Source organism: Schistocerca nitens, chromosome 12 (genome assembly GCF_023898315.1).
Source record: "Schistocerca nitens isolate TAMUIC-IGC-003100 chromosome 12, iqSchNite1.1, whole genome shotgun sequence".
In the NCBI taxonomy this organism is placed as follows: Eukaryota; Metazoa; Arthropoda; class Insecta; order Orthoptera; family Acrididae; genus Schistocerca; species Schistocerca nitens.
The window spans coordinates 194,623,626-194,642,913 of NC_064625.1; the positions used below are offsets into that span (position 1 = coordinate 194,623,626).

A 19,288-nucleotide genomic window follows, 5' to 3' on the forward strand; every position below is an offset into this window, starting at 1 on the left:
TCGAAAATATATAAGAGAACAACGATTGCTTTCATATGACTATTTTCGGCGTCAGCCGACCAGTGTGGCCAAGCGGTTCTAGGCGCTTCAGTGTGGAACCGTGTGATCGTTACGGTCGCAGGTTCGAATCCTGCCTCGAGCATGGATATGTGTGATGCCCTTAGGTTAGTTTGGTTTAAGTAGTTCTATGTTCTAGGGGACTGAAGACATTTGTCCTTGGATGGAAAAAACGTAATCGATTTCATCAGGACTCTGTTGACTCAGGGATCGAGACGTGGCTGCACGATCCGTTACAGCCAAGCGGATAAGATGCCTGTCATCTCGATTTGCTAGTGATACGAGGCCGTTGGGATCTAGCACGGCGTTGCGTATTACCCTCCTGAACCCACCGATTCCATATTCCGCTAACAGTCATTGGATCTCGACCAACGCGAGCAGCAATGTCGCGATACGATAAACCGCAATCGCGATAGGCTACAATCCGACCTTTATCAAAGTCGGAAACGTTATGTTACGGATTTCTGCTCCTTACACGAGGCATCACATCAACGTTTCACCAGGCTACGCCGGTCAACTGCTGTTTGTGTATGATAAATCCGTTGGAAACTTTCCTCATGTCAGCACGTTGTAGGTGTCGCCACCGGCGCCAACTTTGTGTGAATGCTATGAAAAGCAAATCATTTGCATATCACAGCATCTTCTTCGTGTCGGTTAAATTTCGCGTCTGTAGCACGTCATCTTCGTGGTGTAGAAATTTTAATGGCCAGTAGTGTAATTTATGCAAAAAGCATGATCCAAAAGTCATAGAAGACTCCAGTCTATTTACATGTAAATAATGTTTATAAAATCAATTTATGACGTAGCCTAGGAAGTAATCGAACCAAACATTATTCGTACTCTCCAACATACATCGATTCTTTTGACACTGTTTTGTCTTTTGTCTACCACCGTCTTGCTATACAAGCAATCGTCTGGAAAGATGTTGAGGTATCGATGTAGTGTTCTACCCTGTCCGTGTCTTCTGAGCTCAGGAAAGCGCTGGATCTTGCTTACTGTTCCGCGGAATACTTGCGCTCACCTGTGTTATAAAAAGACGCGCGACGCGACGTAGCGCGTAAATAACTCATCTGTTATCTGGAGGTGAGTTTACGCAGCGCATATTTTACGTTCGTGTGTGGCGGCAACGGCGCCGACGTCGGCTGTGCTGTGATGTCGCTGCAGTAGACCAGCAGCACGGGGCGCAAAGTTCCGGGGAGCACGGGAACACGGCAGGGGGCACGCAGCAGCAGCAGCAGCAGCGCGGACCCGGCTGCAGGGCGTGTCGAGAGTGGCAGCCCTGGCCAGGCAAGTTGCCGAAGGCGGATCCGAGCTGAAGTGCGGGAACTGCTGCAGGCTCATCCGAAATGTTCTGCTGCAGTTCTTGAAGACCGAGAGGGTCGTCGCGACACACTGTGGACTCGAGGGCTCCCCGCACACTGGGAGAGCACGTGACCTGGCTGAGCAGCCAGGGTCGCCACCAGACTCACCTCTGACGACATCCCACCTCTCCTACTGAACCACCATCATCATGATTTAAGACTGATTATGCCTTTCAGCGTTCAGTCTGCAGCATAGGTCCCCTTATAAAATTCCTCCATGATCCCCTATTCAGTGCTAACATTGGTGCCTCTTCTGATGTTAAGCCTATTACTTCAAAATCATTCTTAACCGAATCCAGGTACCTTTTCCTTGGTCTACCCCGACTCCTCCTACCCTCTACTGTTGAACCCACGAGTCTCTTGGGTAACCTTGCTTCTCCCATGTGTGTAACATGACCCCACCATTTAAGCCTGTTCGCCTTGACTGCTACATCTACAGAGTTCATTCCCAGTTTTTCTTTGATTTCCTCATTGTGGACACCCTCTTGCCATTGTTCCCATCAATAGTACCTGCAATCATCCTAGCTACTTTCATATCCGTAACCTCAACCTTATTCATAAGGTAACCTGAATCCACCCAGCTTTCGCTCCCATATAGCAAAGTTGGTCGAAAGATTGAACGGTGCACAGATAACTTAGTCTCGGTACTGACTTCCTTCTTGCAGAAGAGAGTAGACCGTAGCTGAGCGCTCACTGTATTGGCTTTGCTACACCTAGCTTCCAGTTCTTTCACTATGTTGCCATCCTGTGACAATATGCATCCTAAGTACTTGAAACCGTCCACCTGTTCTAACTTTGTTCCTCCTATTTGGCACTCAATCCGCTTATATCTCTTTCCCACTGACATTACTTTCGTTTTTGAGATGCTAATCTTCATACCATAGTCCTTACATTTCTGATCTAGCTCTGAAATATTACTTTGCAGACTTCCAATCGAATCTGCCATCACAACTAAGCCATCCGCGTATGCGAGACTGCTTATTTTGTGTTCTTACACAGCCAGTGAATCGTTTTCAACACTACTGAAATTAGGAAAATAATAAATTCACTCAAAAGCTCACGTGGAAGTCATGGAATTTCCAAAAGAGTACTGAAAGCTTGTTCCCAACAAATAAGTATGGTTCTGAGCCACATACGTAGTAGCTCACTGAAACTGGGCACTTTTCCAGACACACTGAAACACGCTATTGTTAAACCACTGCGTGAAAAAGGGGATAGCTCTGGTGCTAACAACTACTTCCCAATCCCAATTCTGACAGCTCGATACAAAATTCTTGAAAAAGTAATGTATTCAAGAGTAGCATCACATATTTGTAAAAATGAAGTACTAACAAAATGTCAATTTGGTTTTCAGAAAGGCTTTTCAACAGAAAATGCTATATATGCTTCCACTGGTCAAATATTAAATGCAGTGAATAATCGAACATCACTCATTGGGGTATTTTGTGATCTCTCAAAGGCTTTTGATTGTGTAAATCATTAAACAGTTCTAGATACGCTTAAGTATTGTGGGATGAGTGGCATAGTCCATAATGGTTTTTTAGTTCATATTTAATAGGAATAATGCAGAAGGTTGAAATTAACAGCACAGATAGTCTGCAAAAATCAGCAGAGTCATCTACCTGGGGAGGTATCAAGATTGGTGTCCCACAGGGTTCAGTCTTGGGTCCCTTATTGTTCTTGGTATATATTAATGACTTCCCACTCTATACTGATGAAGATGCAAAGCTAGTTCTTTTTGCTGATGATACATGTATAGCAATCACAGCCAACAAAGAAGAATCAGCTAAGGAAATTGTGAACGTCTTTCAGAAAACTGTTAGGTGATTCTCTGCAAATGGACTAAAACTAAATTTTGAGAAAACGCGGTTTATATAATTCTGTACAGTAAGACAGACAGAAGTCTGTTGCTAAGGCAGAATACAAAATTTCTGGGTTGTGCATTGCTGAGAAATTGAACTGGAAGAAAGACATCGATGATCTGATGAAAGGGTTAGGTTCAGGTACTTATGCAAATTTTGACGATAAACATATCAGTAAATTGGCCTACCATGCCTATTTTCATTCACTGCTTTCACATGGCATCATATTTTGGGATAATTCATCATTAAGAGAAAAGTATTCATTGCACAAAAGCGTGTAACCCATGCAAGATCACCTCGCAGACATTTATTTAAAGAACTCGGGATATTCACAGTACTTTCGCAATACATACATTCACTTATGAATTTGGTGTTAACAACCCATCCCCGCTCAAAAATAACAGCGAAGTGCATAGGTACAACACTAGAGGAAACGATGATCTCCGCTATTCTGGATTAAAACTTACTTTGTCACAGAAAGGAGTGAATTATGGTACCACAAAAATCTTTGGTCAAAAATTTGGAGATTTGCGGTAAGGCTCTGTGGAACCAAACAGCTGAGGTCATCGGTCCCGAGGCTGACACGCTAATTAAAGTAACTGAAACTAACTTTCACTAAGGACAAGACACACACCCACGCCCGAGAGAAGACTCGAACCTCCGACAGGGGGAGCCGGGCGAACCGTGGCAAGGCGCCTAAGACCACGCGGCTACACTGCGCGGCAATATTTGGTCATTTGCCAGAAGGCATTTAAAGTCTGACAGATAGCCAACCAACATTTAAGAGCAAATTAAAAGAATTTCTGAATGACAACTCCTTCTACTCAGTAGATGAATTTGAAGTAGTAACTATAAGAAAAAAATTAATTATTTTGTGTAAAGAAAACTTATCGTAAAGGTTCCTCATCATTATGAAATGTCGTATTCATGATCTATGGAACAAGTATTAATGTATGTATGTACGTATGTACAACTGCGCCAGGCGTGAAATGGTTCAAATGGTTTTGAGCACTATGGGACTTAACTTCTGAGTCCTCTAGAACTAAGAACTACTTAAACCTGACTAACCTAAGGACATCACACACATCCATGCCCGAGGCAGGATTCGAACCTGCGACCGTAGCGGTCGCCCGGTTTCGAGACTGTAGCGCCTAGAACCGCTCGGCCACCGCGGCCGGCCCAGGCGTGAAGACTGTGTAAATGTGCTCCAAGGTTCGGCAGGCTGTATGGGCGGTCGCTCCGTCCTGTTGGAAAAAACTGTAGGTCTCTTTCTCCCCCATTAATGCTGTTAGGAACGGTTACAAAGTGTAACGCTACCGAGCTAGCATCTGATGAAAGAAGGTGTGGCGTGCAGAGGCTGCGCACCGAACCCCAACCTTCTGATCCTGCAACGGTGTTTCGTGGAGCAGCCCAGAACCTGTGATTCTGTGAGCTGACAGAACTACTCGGGTTGAATCAGGCGTCATAGGACATAAAAGAAGAGATCCACGTCCGAGCCATTCGTCGTTATCTCAGTAAGCAGCCACTCACAAAACTGGGGGCGCTGAGAAGGATCTGCTAGGTTTAATGCGCGAACAGCACACACTCGGTAGGGATGCACGTGCAGCTCCAGGTGGAACAGCCGTCGGCACTATCGGGGTGGTATGCCGGTCTCTTGCGACAGGCGTCGGGTTGATTTGGTAGGACTCTGAAGCGTTTTATGGTGAACTGCGGAAACATTTTCTGGTGTGAGGGCACGTTTCGAAATGTTTTTTGACTTGTTCACTATAGGTCCCGCCTGACGCCATTTTCGGCGCCCTTTGCTAACACTGTGACACCATTAACCTCCTCATCAAACCGCTGACCACGACCTTGTCGCCACGTACCTTTCGACAAAGAACGCCCGCTGCTCCGTCGCCCCCTCTACAGTGCTCCACCCACACTGACACAGCCCGGCCCAGCCCGTGTACGCGTCACGGGGTGTGGTTATACGGAGGACACACCCACGTGCAGTCGCGTCCACCCGCCCGGGCCACTATCACTTGCGCCGCCCTGTATTTCGGAGTAGCCCGCAACATTGCTGATGCATCAGGTTGTTGCTGGTAGTTGCTGACTTATGCCTGATGTGTCGCGGGTGTTGTCCATCAACTGTGCAGTGTATTTCCTATGTTCGGGCCACATCTGACCTCGTCACTAAATGCTTCCATCTCGGCTCACAGCCGGTACGTAATAGAAAACTGGATATAAAATCATACAAACTGTGTTCCTTCTACACTGTTTTGGCCGCTGAAGACGATTCCGATGTCGGGGCACAGAATTCAAAATGGCGGATCCAATTCGTCACATGAAAAATTATAAATTTCGCAGATTCGACTAAAACTTCGGGTACAAAGTGTTGTGAGACCGCAGAAATACATCTACATCTACATCTACATACATACTCCGCAATCCACCATACGGTACGTGGCGGAGGGCACCTCGTACCACAACTAGCATCTTCTCTCCCTGTTCCACTCCCAAACAAAACGAGGGAAAAATGACTGCCTATATGCCTCTGTACGAGCCCTAATCTCTCTTATCTTATCTTTGTGGTATTTCCGCGAAATGTAAGTTGGCGGCAGTAAAATTGTACTGCAGTCAGCCTCAAATGCTGGTTCTCTAAATTTCCTCAGTAGCGATTCACGAAAAGAAATCCTCCTTTTCTCTAGAGACTCCCACCCGAGTTCCTGAAGCATTTCCGTAACACTCTCGTGATGATCAAACGTACCAGTAACAAATGTAGCAGCCCGCCTCTGAATTACTTCTATGTCCTCCCTCAATCCGACCTGATAGGGATCCCAAACGCTCGAACAGTACTCAAGAATAGGTCGTATTAATGTTTATAATACATGCTTGTCCCACTTTCTTATCGCTCTGCAATGTTACGCCCAAATATTTAATCGACGTGACTGTCTCAAGCGCTACACTACTAATGGAGTATTCAAACATTACGGGATTCTTTTTCCCCTTCATCTGCATTAATTTACATTTACCTATATTTAGAGTTATTGGTGTAAAGAATGGCAGCTATCTATATTTAGAGTTAGCTGCCATTCTTTACACCAATCACAAATCCTGTCCACGTCATCTTGTATCCTCCTACAGTCACTCAACGACGACACCTTCCCGTACACCACAGCATCATCAGCAAACAGCCGCACATTGCTATCCACCCTATCCAAAAGATCATTTATGTAGATAGAAAACAACAGCGGACCTACCACACTTCCCTGGGTCACTCCAGATGATACCCTCACCTCCGATGAACACTCACCATGGAGGACGTACTGGGTTCTATTACTTAAGAAGTCACATTAAATGCGTTCAGTCTTGGACAACATTCAGACTATGGCATTCGCCCATGAGAAATTTTTGGCTTCAAATGAACGTTAGTCTCATATCCTTGAATATATTGATCATTCGTCCTGGGACATTTTCTATTCAAAGACCGAAACGAACGCCTTCTTCCTTCCAGAGATTCCCGTTTGAGTTCACGGACCATTCCCGTAATACTCGCCCGTTCATCGAACTTACCGACAACGAGTGAATTACTTCGACGTCTTCTTTTAATCCTATCCAGTGGGCTTCCCACACACTAGAGCAGTATTCAAGAACGGGTCACACTACTGTCCTGTCCTGTCCTTCTGCAAAGTCGGGAGGTGCGGGATCCAGGCTGTAGGCTGGATGAGGAAGAACTGTCCAGCGAGGTTCTGTCAGCTGCTCTCGGGTGCAGGACTAGGATGACGCGCGGCTCTGGCCGGGCTACTGCCGACGAATGCCGGACATTTGCCACGCCGGACATTTGCCAGGTAGCGATTCTTCAGGTAAGGGACGCCCTTCCTCGTACTACTTCTGTCCGCTTTCAAACCGCCGTCTCCACATCTTACTCGATACAACCAGTACGTAAGGGGCTTCTTCTTCGACATCTTGGCGAAATACAGAGCTTCTTTTCCGAAATCTAAAAATTTATAACTTTTGGGAAACGAAAGCAATACCGACGATTATGTCAGTATGTAATTAGTTTTGCCAAGAATAATTGTAGATCCCTCTGCCTGTACGGTAGCTTCCTTTTACCTTTACTGATTGCGATAGAAACACTCCATCGCCATGAGAGCAACAAGAAAGGAACGATGTAAAGAGAATGCGAATGTACGCTAATCATTTCTTTTTGATCACCGTGCCTACTTTAATTACTACAACTGCAAGCCCAAAAGACAATAGGGAAAGAAGAAATGGGTGTGTGAATTTTTGAAAAGAAGAACGACATACTCTATCTTAATGTACTCTCTAAAATTCGATATCCCTTGCGGCGAAACATTAGTTAATAAAGTGTAGCGGGACAGTGTTCAAAACAGTAGGTTCATAAACAGAGATAAGAACATTTATGATTGACATGTCATGTGAAGTCGACGCACAATTTTAAAATGTTAGAAATAAGGAAATGAAGTGATACAAAATGCTATGCTTGTAACGTATGTTGTTTTTCTACATTGTTTAGCTCTGGTATTTACAGGATCACAGAGAAAGCATCCTAGGTTTTCGAGGAAAAAGCCGTAATTGTAATGATGTGCACTACAACAGAAACAAGAAGCACAACTTAAGCAAAAATAATGTAATGTGTGTTCCAGCTGACAAGCGACATTGAAGCAGATAGTTCCCGTGACTTACTATGGGCAGAGGTTATATTCGACAACTGGAATAAATTAATAACTGGCCCCTTTTACCGACCTCCGGTCTCAGATGAAACAGTTGCTGAACAGTTCAAAGAAAACTCGAGTCTCATTGCAAATAGGTACACTACTCATACAATTATAGTTGGCAGTGACTTCAATCTACCTTCCGTATGTTGACAAAAATACATTTTCTAACCCTATTGTAGATAGAAAACAACTCCCGTAATTGTTCTAAATGCTTTTTTTAAAAATTATTTTGAACAATTACTTCACGAGGCCATTCAAATTGTAAATGGTTACGAAACCACACTTGACCTCGTAGCGAAGCTCAATTCCGTAACAAAGAAATTCACCAAAACTAAACGCGAAATATATCTATTTATAAAAGCAACTAAAAATTCGGCTGACGTCTTTCTAAGGGCCGTTCTCCAATCCTTCCTAACTATGTAAGTGAAGACCATATGTGGCTTAAGTTTAAAGAAATAGTATCAACAGCACTCGAGAGATTCATATCAAATAAATTAATAACAGAGACGGAACTGATCCCCCACGGTACACAAAACACGACAGAAAGCTGCTGCAGGAGCACCGAAAAAGGCACGTATAATTTAGACGAGCGTAAAATCTGCAAGTTTGGCGAACTTTTACTGAGGCTCGAAATTTGATGCGGATTTGAATGCGAGATGCATTTAATAGTTTCCACAACGAAACTCTGTCTAGAAATGTGGCGGAGAATCCATAGCGATTCTGGTCCTATGTTAAGTGAACCAGCGGAAAGGCTCGGTAAGTACCTTTACTGCTGGTTGGGCGGTGGGTGAGGTGGAGGAGGCGGAGGGGGGGGGGGGAGGAGGAGGGGGAGACGAGGGAGCCAACCCCTCGGAGCAGGCAAAACCGTGGCCAGTGTCCGCACACCGGTGCCGACACCACGGCGCCAGAAACGCGTCTCCTCTGGTGTGAAGGAGTCGACTGGGGACTGCAGTGGCACTCAGTACAGACTGTGTGCGGGTGATGGAAGTTTGTTGAGACAAAAAAATGGTTCAAATGGCTCTGAGCACTGTGGGACTTAACGTCTGAGGTCATGAGTCCCCTAGAACTTAGAACTACTTAAACCTAACTAACCTTGGGACATCACAAACATCCATGCCCGAGGCAGGATTCGAACCTGCGACCGTAGCGGTCACGCGGTTCCAGACTGTAGCGCCTAGAACCACTCGGCCAAGCTGTTGAGACACTTGTCCCACTGTGACACAAGGCGGTGAATGGATGCCCTCCACCTTTGCTGTCTTTAATAAGATCTTTTCACGACAATATGCGTGGCTCTGTAATCTTCGATGGCAGTACATCTAAACCATTCAGTATGCACTGTGGCATAAGACAAGGCTGTGTGTTGGCACCTACACTTTTTGGAATTTTTCTCTCGGTTCTGCTCCAAGTGGCTTTCGAGAATTGCAATGTTGTAGTACATCTGCATACTAGGAAATATGGAAGGCTTTTCATTGTCAGTCTTCTGAAGAGTAATACAAAGCGCTACGAGATAGTCGCTCGTGAACTCCTGTGTGCTGATGATGCTGCAATTGTTGCGAACTCCGCAGAAGAGCTGCAAGAGCTCGTATCCAGATTTAGTCACGCGTGCCACCTATTCTCGACGAGTGTAAACAGCAGTAAGACCGTAATTATGGTTCAGTGTGCTAACACAAAACCGAATATCACACAAGATGGCACTACTCTGCAAGCCGTAGATAGCTTCTGCTATTTCGGATCTACTATACAGTCAAACATGTCTGTTGACAAGGAAATTGATGCTCGCATTCGGAAGAGACGCGACAACTTTTGGCAAACTCTCTACACGTGTTTGGAAAAACAACAAACTCTCTTTGACCATCAAAATTTTTGTATATCAAACTTGCGTCCTCAATATCCTTTTGTATGCATCAGAAACATGGACTACCTATGCCAAACAAGAACGTCGCCTTAATGCTTTCCACGTGCGGTGCCCGAGATCCATCCTCGGAGTAACGTGGAAGGACCGAGTGACCAACGAAGCAGTGCTATCTAAAACTAACTGCAACAGTATTTCAGCTATCTTGAAGCAGAGACGACTCCGCTGGCTGGGACACGTGCACCGTATGGATCGTGACAGATTACCACGTGCGGTGATGCTCGGAGAGATCTCTATAGCAAAAGACCTGTAGGACGTCCTGTATTGAAGTTCGAGGACTCCTGTAAACAAGATACGGAGAGCTTTGGAATCGACACAAACAGGTGGGAGGCACGGGCTGGCACGAGACCAGAATGGTGTGATGATATATCATCTGGAATGTCGAAGCATGATGAAGGCTTGTTAGACAGATTAAGGCAGAAAAAGCTTCGCAATGCTACCACTGCACCTGCCTCAGCAGCCAGGTACACTTGTGACAGTTGCGGCAAGAGATGTCGTGCTGCCATTGGCTTGACAAGTCATATGAAAAAATGCAACCCATAAACACACAGACACTGCAACAATCATCTACCAAGATGTCGTGGCCAATATATATATAAATGAAGTAAAATGTTCGGTTTATTGCTCTATGAATATCATTTCACCTATTGGAATAACAAACATAATACGTTTAATTGTTTACCTGTTATTGCTCGCCGGCCGAAGTGGCCGTGCGGTTAAAGGCGCTGCAGTCTGGAACCGCAAGACCGCTACGGTCGCAGGTTCGAATCCTGCCTCGGGCATGGATGTTTGTGATGTCCTTAGGTTAGTTAGGTTTAACTAGTTCTAAGTTCTAGGGGACTAATGACCTCAGCAGTTGAGTCCCATAGTGCTCAGAGCCATTTGAACCATTTTTTGTTATTGCTCAAAGCAAATACAAAACTATTCTGTTTGTCGCAAAACTTACGAAAGACACTGTATGCTTCTCCCCAAGGCTTCACGGTGTGTGGAGAGCCACCAGTTACAACTCGTGCACACATTTGGTGTTTCTACAGGGTGAAGCAGCCAGGGCCGGTGTAAGGTGTCAGGTAAATCCAAAACCTTCCATGAAAACCCTGACATGATAGCAAATCCGTCAATATGTCACATAGCTCGGGATAAATCCTGACATTAAATTAACCAAAGTAATACGATCAATGAGTGAGCAAATGGAATACCACAGACTAACACAAGAACGCCTAAATGCATGTCATACCTTCCCACCGTGAAACAGATGCAGTTCCGAGGGGAGAAACGAGAACAGAAGCCGAGAGCAGAACCGTGTTAAGCTAGAAGACCCTACGATAAGAGCGGGACAATGGGACACCCGCATCGCCGGCTGACCGCCAAGAGGTCCACCCCCCAGCCCATGATAAAACATAGAGCCCTCCAGAAGAACAGTATAGATCTTACAATAACACTAAAAGGGCCACACCAGCAGCAAGTTTTAGCGTGAGACTATACGCGTCTCTGTTACGTAGTGAACATTAAAAACATTGCCCCACCACGAAAAGTATAACGTTACTCATTGGATAGACAGCATTTTTGTAGGCAAAGCTTAAGGTAACATTGAGACGCTGATTGGTCAGTTGAGAACACAGCCAGATACCCTTTTCTTAAACCAACTTCGGTAAACAGTAGTAAGGATAAGTTCGAGAGAGTTGCTACCGAGACAGTGAGGTGTGTGGAGCTGCGCCGCCCGCCGCCCCCTGACGCTGACTAACCACCGACAAGGTAATGAACGCACGCGATGCCGCATAAGAGCGCATAATGCTTCACTCAGAACTGCAGAAGTCTCATCTGTTACATGCCCTTTTTACATAATACTAGTGTCGATCGGCAATTAAACCTCATGGTATTCACATTTGCAACTTGAAGTTAAAATCTGAAGAGCGATGATAATATAATTATTGAGAAGCCACATCAGCCACTGTAATTTATGACAAGTTAAATAAGTAATTAAAGATAATTGAGGGTCACTGTAGACCATTTTTGATAGTTTTCTCTTTTATGAAACTTGATTTAAACCTAGATTATAGATGTGATATGGCATAGGTCATCCTTCGATCCATTATAGAACTTGGAAACCCATTCAGGGATTATTCGTTCACATTTTTGTTGAACGCAGTTGGTTTTTATCATCCTTTTATCAATAGTGCAAATTATAAACAATGTTTTGTGAGTAGAATAAAAATTCCAATGGTAAACTTAACTGATTTTTCGACGTTATTTTACCAGCTAAATAAAAATAGGAAAGCCTTGAACCCCTTCCACTAAATTTAGTTAGTATTAAGATTCTTTTACAGGGAGTGCAGTGGAGCTGACGCTGAAATCATTAATTATTTGATTGTATCATCGCTAGTCTCACTGAAATCTTCTGAACTCTACATGTCGTGTGTGGTCTGGCGTCTCCTTACCAGCAACAGGTCCCAGGTTCAAACTAGTCAATTCCCTAAAAAACATGCTCAGAGCTTCGTTGCGCGAAAGTGGTAGGGAGACACGACTTAGAACAAACAGACACCACGCAGAATGTTAGACCGGTGGGCCGCACAGGCTGTTACGCGCGCGCTACTGCCATTCCTTCGACAGTAGCGTGATTCGCTTTTTCAGCAGGATAATGCACGTCCACATACAGGAGCTAACGCGAAGGCTGCCCTTCACTGTGGAGAGCAACTGCCCTGGCCAGCAAGGTGACCAGATCTCTGGCCAGCTGTACCCGTCTGGCACGTGACGAAGCGGAGACTAAGTCGCCCTTCAGCAGCCTATAGGCTGCGTTCACACTGCCGGCCGGGCCGGGCCGGGCTGACGCGTACTGTCTCGGCTCGTGCCTAGCCAGCTCAGGCCGACGTGTAGGGCATTCACACTGCGCGCCGCGCCGAGCCGGGACGGCGGAATGGGGGAAAATCCACTTCTCCGATTTTCATGTTCTAAAAATTCTTAGAGGTATATAAGACTGCGCCACATCGTTTTATGAACTCATTTTTTCCTTAAAAGCGTTACTTACGTCGTGAAAAAAGAAAAAGTCTACTTTTCGTTTCGCGTGATTTCTTAGTTTCGTAACGCTTCCCAGCCGATTTTGAAGAAATTATGCGGCTAAAAAATCTGATTTTTGTACACGTGCTAGTGTAACATCTTAGCTTCGTATTGAATCATTTATCTTTTCGTATTTCTTAACAGTCATTGTTAAATGATGCTATTTGTCAACGTTGTGCACTTGATTTACAGATCTTGTAGTGAAAAAGTTATGTAGCGGGTAGCTTACTGTTAGATCCGTTTTAGACCATACATTGTTGCGCATGAAATGTAGCTAAAAGTACCAAAAAGTTTTTGAAATGATAATGACACTGATATCTGTCTCTGGTCACAAGTAATGCGAGATATTCAGTGGCGTCAGTGCCGCGTCCGCAAGCCACGGAGTTCGAGCGGTTACAGCTTGGTTTAATGTAGTCATATAATGCAGGACAGAAAAAAACTAATTACTAGTGATCAGTGGTGTAAAACTAATCACAAAAACAAACTGGAGATTTGTGATACGTTTACTGCAGAAACTGAAGCGCAATTCTGTAGTCTCGTTGTCTACTTTGACAGAAAAAAAAATAATGGAGAGTTAATGAAACTACTGTAGATCGACACAGACGTGCGTTTCATTGTTCTTCATTATTTTTTTCCTTCCTTGGCGGGCTGCGCTGCACCGTCAAGGTAATCCCTACTCTTTGGCTAAATGGCTGCTAGTTGCCGAAGGCCAAATAAATAAATTAAAAAAAATCCCCACCCTTCGACAGCTGACAAGCAAGTCACTAGAAAACGCAGCTGCAGTCAACAGTTGCTCGCCTTTGGCTAGTATGTGCTGTCGTGTAGAACAATGTCTTCACTCTTTTATTGGTATTGTTTTGACTCTGCAGTTACTCGTCGAGTTTTGAAGTACAGAAGAACTAGGAGGTTATGGATTCATCCCATAAATAGCGACAGACATTTAGGAGAGTTTTTTTCTTTACATGAAGAACTTAAAAACTATCCTGAAAAATTTTATTCATATTACAGAATGAATCATAATACATTTCAGTATGTGCTGCAGAACATTCAAGACAAAATTTCGAAACAGAACACAAATTTTCGCAGAAGTATAACAGCAGAAGAAAAATTGTGTATAACGATAAGGTAAGATTCGTTAGTACACACTTTTTGGTTTGCAGTAGAACTTTGTGCAGCATTCACTACCTCCAATTAATTGTAGTCATGCTTTTGTATTTTAAATTTCACAAACGCTTACCTCTGAGGGGAAGAGAGTTTATGGGACTCCTGAGAATCATCAGTAAGTAATTAGCTTCGTCATTTTGGGTAATGTCTTGCTGTGCCTTCAACGAAGAATCGCAGATACACTCCTTCAGAATTTTCCAACTTTTTCTTCGTTTTTCTTCATGATGCAGCGCTTGGAAGTGGTGATGGTTCATCATGTGGAGCCACTGATGACCTCACAGAATTCTTTTCATTACCTTGTAAGATAGACAGACTGATATGCCCTTTGACTCAGTGGTTCTATTTCCACTGGTAAGGAACTGTGCATAGCTCTTGGAACTTAGGAAAATCATATGACAGAACAAAGCCCGAGTGGAATTGCATTTTAATATACTATTCCCTGGATCACATGACCTTATTTTGCCAAGTTATACAAGTTATTCTCTGTAACTGTCTCTCAGGTCTTTGCATTTCGATTTCATTATTTTAATTGAAAGAATATAGAAGGATGCAAGAAAATGTCTCTTTAATTATTTATTGTTGTATAACTATGAAATGACATTGACTAAGTAAATATCTACTGTGCAAACAAAACTGTAAAAACTTCGCCCAACACCACACTTGAGTAACACATTTTACGATTTTTTTTCTCAGGTATCTGTCCACTGGCATCTCCTTTCATGCACTAGCATCGTCATTCCGATTAGGAGTGTCCACCGTATCAGTGTTGGTGAAAGACGTTTGTATGGCCATATGGGAGTCACTTGCCCCCATTCATTTACCAACGCCAACTGTTTCTCGATTTAAAGAAATTGCCAGTGAAATGCATACGAGATGGGGATTTCCAAACTGTGTTGGATGTATAGACGGGAAGCACATACGTGTCCAATGTCCTAAACTTTCTGGCAGCATGTTTTACAATTACAAACAGTATTATTCGATTGTACTCCAAGCAGTTGCTGATGCAAATTACAAATTTATAGCTGTGGATGTTGGTGCCTACGGTAAACAGTCTGATGCAGGCGTGTTTAAAGAAAGTATGTTATATAAGAAACTTACAAATGGGGAGCTGTTATTACCGCCACCAACAAGACTTGAAGGAATGTGTCAGGAACTACCGTACGTCATTTTGGGAGATGAAGCTTACCCCTTATTAGAGAATTTGATGAGACCTTTTCCTCGCAGAAATTTGGACAACGAGAAGATTCTATACAATGATATGCATTCCAGAGCAAGAAAAGTTGTTGAATGTGCATTTGGTATAATGACCAATAAATGGAGACTACTGAGGAAGGAAATTGAAACATCCGTTGACGTAGCTGATCACATAGTCAAGTGCATTTGTCTACTTCATAATATTGTCATTGACAGAGAAGGATGCAATGTTGAAGCTGAAAAGTTTTGTAACAATGCTGATATGCAGACAGCTGGTGCCACATTCAACAGAAATTCCACATTGCGTTCGAAAACTGTCAGGAACACTTTTGTTGAATATTTCGTTAAAAATGCAACTTAAAATAATTGAAAAACCTCTCAAATAAATTTTGGAATTGAAATTACTTTGCTATTTACTGTATTTTTTTGTATCTCATTTCACTATAAATAAAACAAATAAAATAATAAAGGAAAATAATTTATATTTGTGCGTACTATCTGAAACACACTCCTTGGTTACTTCGTTCCATAATCTGGAAACTGCATCATTACTGTCATACTAGCCGAAATTCTGATACCAAATTGATGGACACAAGTTAATGTCATGTATATGTTATTCTGCATCCATTAAAGTAAGAACATCGCAAAAAGATGTCACAGACAACAGCTTATATAGTAACGTGCCACAACATGACTTTACAATGCATTGTCATCTGGTAGGGACACATTTCCGTCCCTCAGTGACACTCATATCTGCCTCCGTTTACAAGTAAATGCGAACTATTCAGTGGCGGCAATGCCGCGAACGCTGGCAAGCTATTGTTGTAAATGCATGTAGATTAAATATATGAAATAAAAGTAATTTCGCATGTATCATTATAATAAACGTAATTTTTCCTCACTTATTGTGAAATGTGAGGTAACATCTTAAAATAAAAGACGTGTGCAGTCACACTTGTGATGAAAGCAGAAGGGAGACGTGTGATGCGTGTACTGCAGAAGCAGTAGTGCTGCTCCACAGGCTCGCGCCTGCGGTCGGCTCGCGCCGGCAATATTAAACACTCGGAATGTCGTCGGCTCGGCTCCGGGAGGCTCACGCCGTGTCGGCGCGGCCCGGCCGCCAGTCTGAACACCGCAATTCAAAACCATGTGTCTGATAGCAAAGCGGGCGGCGGCCCGGCCAGGCTCGGCTCGGCCCGGCCGGCAGTGTGAACGCTGACGGCCGCCTGGCTGTACAGTGGGTTACGCTGTGCACCGGCGCGACTCTTGGGCACTCCGCACTGCGGCCGCGAGCACGCTCCGCTATCGTATACTCCTACAACGGTCGACTACCTGTCACCCCACTATCCAGCAAAGTAGCTTGTCCCTGAAGAAGTTGCACTCTTATTTTCCGGCAGTGCAATTTCGGAACTTTGGCTACAAGAAACGAGTTTCGCAACTCAATTCTCTGTGCCACTTTGAGCCAGATCGCTGGTCGATCATCAGCGATCGGCTTGTTATCTTTGGCGCGTCCCCGGGCATGAGCATCTTTGGGTTTTCGGCTGTGGCGCGCGGGACGGCGAGAGGCAGTCGGTTTGGGGCGGCCGGTGAGGCTGGCGGAGTTGTGGCTCGGGCGTAAGCACACGTGTGACGTCTGTTACGCTGGGACCGTTTGCTAATCGGGAAACTCCTGCGGCGGTTACTGGTCGCCCGGAAGGCATCTCGTGTAATCTGTGCCGAGCCTGGCAGTGAGAGGGGAGTCCGGAGTTGGTGTCGGCCTAGGTGTTTGTACAAACTGAGGTGCCCGTGTGAGAAGCACGGCGTTGGCCTGTCGGTCGCTTCGTCCTTCTGGCAGCCACCGCGAGCGGATGTTCGGCCGGAATGTCTGCAGTCTGTGGTGACCGTAGTGTAGACGAGTAGGTAGGATGTGCTCCCGGCCTGACTCTTAGCCTGTGTTATTTGTGGGTGCCAACCCCTTGTCTGTTACTGCTTCCGGGTGTCCTGTAAGATTTCACAGCAAAACTGTGTTTCTGGCTCAGCCTCCACCTAGAAAGGGATTCGACATCTTTTCGAATTCCTTAAGGCTATAATTTAAACATATAAAAAACATTGTTCTTTCAGAATAAGCGCCTGTTTCTTTGGGACACTGCAACTCAAACAGGAGTGGCGTAATGTTAATGAGTATTTGTTATTCGTCAAATGAAGTGTATTTAATGTCTTGCTGTTTTCTGGGGAACGCAGCTGTGTTATTGACTCAGTTTGAAGTGTTCTGTCGGGTGAATGACTGCTCCCCACTTGAGTGTATTCTTTTGAGTAGTATTGTAAGGTTTTTTTTGGATATTTGTCAGTGGGGTTCAAACGTCCCCTTAGAAAAATTATAAATGACTGTGCTTAAACTGACACACAATATTTTTAGCGCAACGCAATCTGACTTACAAAAATCCCCACAAAATAATGGCCCTGACTAACAGTAACCTACACTGTGGTGTCACCGCCAGACACCACACTTGCTAGGTGGTAGCCTTTAAATCGGCCGCGGTCCGTTAGTATACGGCGGACCCGCGTGTCGCCACTGTCAGTGATTGCAGACCGAGCGCCGCCACACGGCAGGTCTAGAGAGACTTCCTAGCACTCGCCCCAGTTGTACAGCCGACTTTGCTGGCGATGGTTCACTGCCTACATATTCTCTCATTTGCAGAGACGACAGTTTAGCATAGCCTTCAGCTACGTCATTTGCTACGACCTAGCAAGGCGCCATATTCAGTTACTATTGATATTGATATTGTGAATCATGTACCGTCAAGAGCGACGTTCATCATTAATGGATTAAAGTTAAGTATGAAACTAATTACGTCCGCTTTCAGAATTCTAATTCCTTGTTATGTTCCAGACCTCACGTCAGTATAGTTCTTCCCTCCTCACGCCAGCCTGCGTGAGCTAAAACGCGTGCATTTCGGCCTCGATTCGTAACACGGTGTTCGCTCTTCAGCCAACACAACATATACCTTCCATGAATGACTTACAAAAATCTTCGTTGCTCAAACTACTGCACTACAGCGAGCGCCACTACTGCCAGCTAAATAAAAGATTCTAACTACTGAAGGCACTAAATACTGATAGGCATAGTTAGCAAATGAAAGATTTTGATAGAGAACAAACAATGTATTTACCTTAATACTGTTGAAAAGTCATAATACAGGGTGTTACAAAAAGGTACGGCAAAACTTTCAGGAAACATTCCTCACACACAAATAAAGAAAATATGTTATGTGGACATGTGTCCGGAAACGCTTACTTTCCATGTTAGAGCTCATTTTATTACTTCTCTTCAAATCACATTAATCATGGAATGGCAACACACAGCAACAGAACGTACCAGCGTGACTTCAAACACTTTGTTACAGGAAATGTTCAAAATGTCCTCCGTTAGCGAGGATACATGCATCCACCCTCCGTCGCATCGAATCCCTGATCCGCTGATGCAGCCCTGGAGAATGGCGTATTGTATCACAGCCGTCCACAATACGAACACGAAGAGTCTCTACATTTGGTACCGGGGTTGCGTAGACAAGAGCTTTCAAATGCCCCCATAAATGAAAGTCAAGGGGGTTGAGGTCAGGAGAGCGTGGAGGCCACGGAACTGGTCCGTCTCTACCAATCCATCGGTCACCGAATCTGTTGTTGAGAAGAGTACGAACACTTCGACTGAAATGTGCAGGAGCTCCATCGTGCATGAACCACATGTTGTGTCGTACCTGTAAAGGCACATGTTCTAGCAGCACAGGTAGAATCCCGTATGAAATCATGATAACGTGCTCCATTGAGCGTAGGTGGAACAACATGGGGCCTAATCAAGACATCACCAACAATGCCTGTCCAAACGTTCACAGAAAATCTGTGTTGATGACGTGATTGCACAATTGCGTGCGGATTCTCGTCAGCCCACACGTGTTGATTGTGAAAATTTACAATTTCATCACGTTGGGATGA

At 44.4% G+C, this 19,288-nt stretch overlaps 1 protein-coding gene across 1 annotated transcript; it reads left to right on the forward strand.

Moving 5' to 3' along the window:
• Positions 1-13,818: 13,818 nt before the first annotated feature.
• On the forward strand, positions 13,819-15,680 carry LOC126215012 (uncharacterized). Its single transcript, XM_049941637.1, has 2 exons — positions 13,819-14,086; positions 14,819-15,680. Exons 1-2 carry the CDS (start codon positions 13,971-13,973, stop codon positions 15,678-15,680), a joined length of 978 nt encoding a protein of 325 aa, XP_049797594.1. The 5' UTR covers positions 13,819-13,970.
• The last annotated feature ends 3,608 nt before the right edge of the window (positions 15,681-19,288 follow it).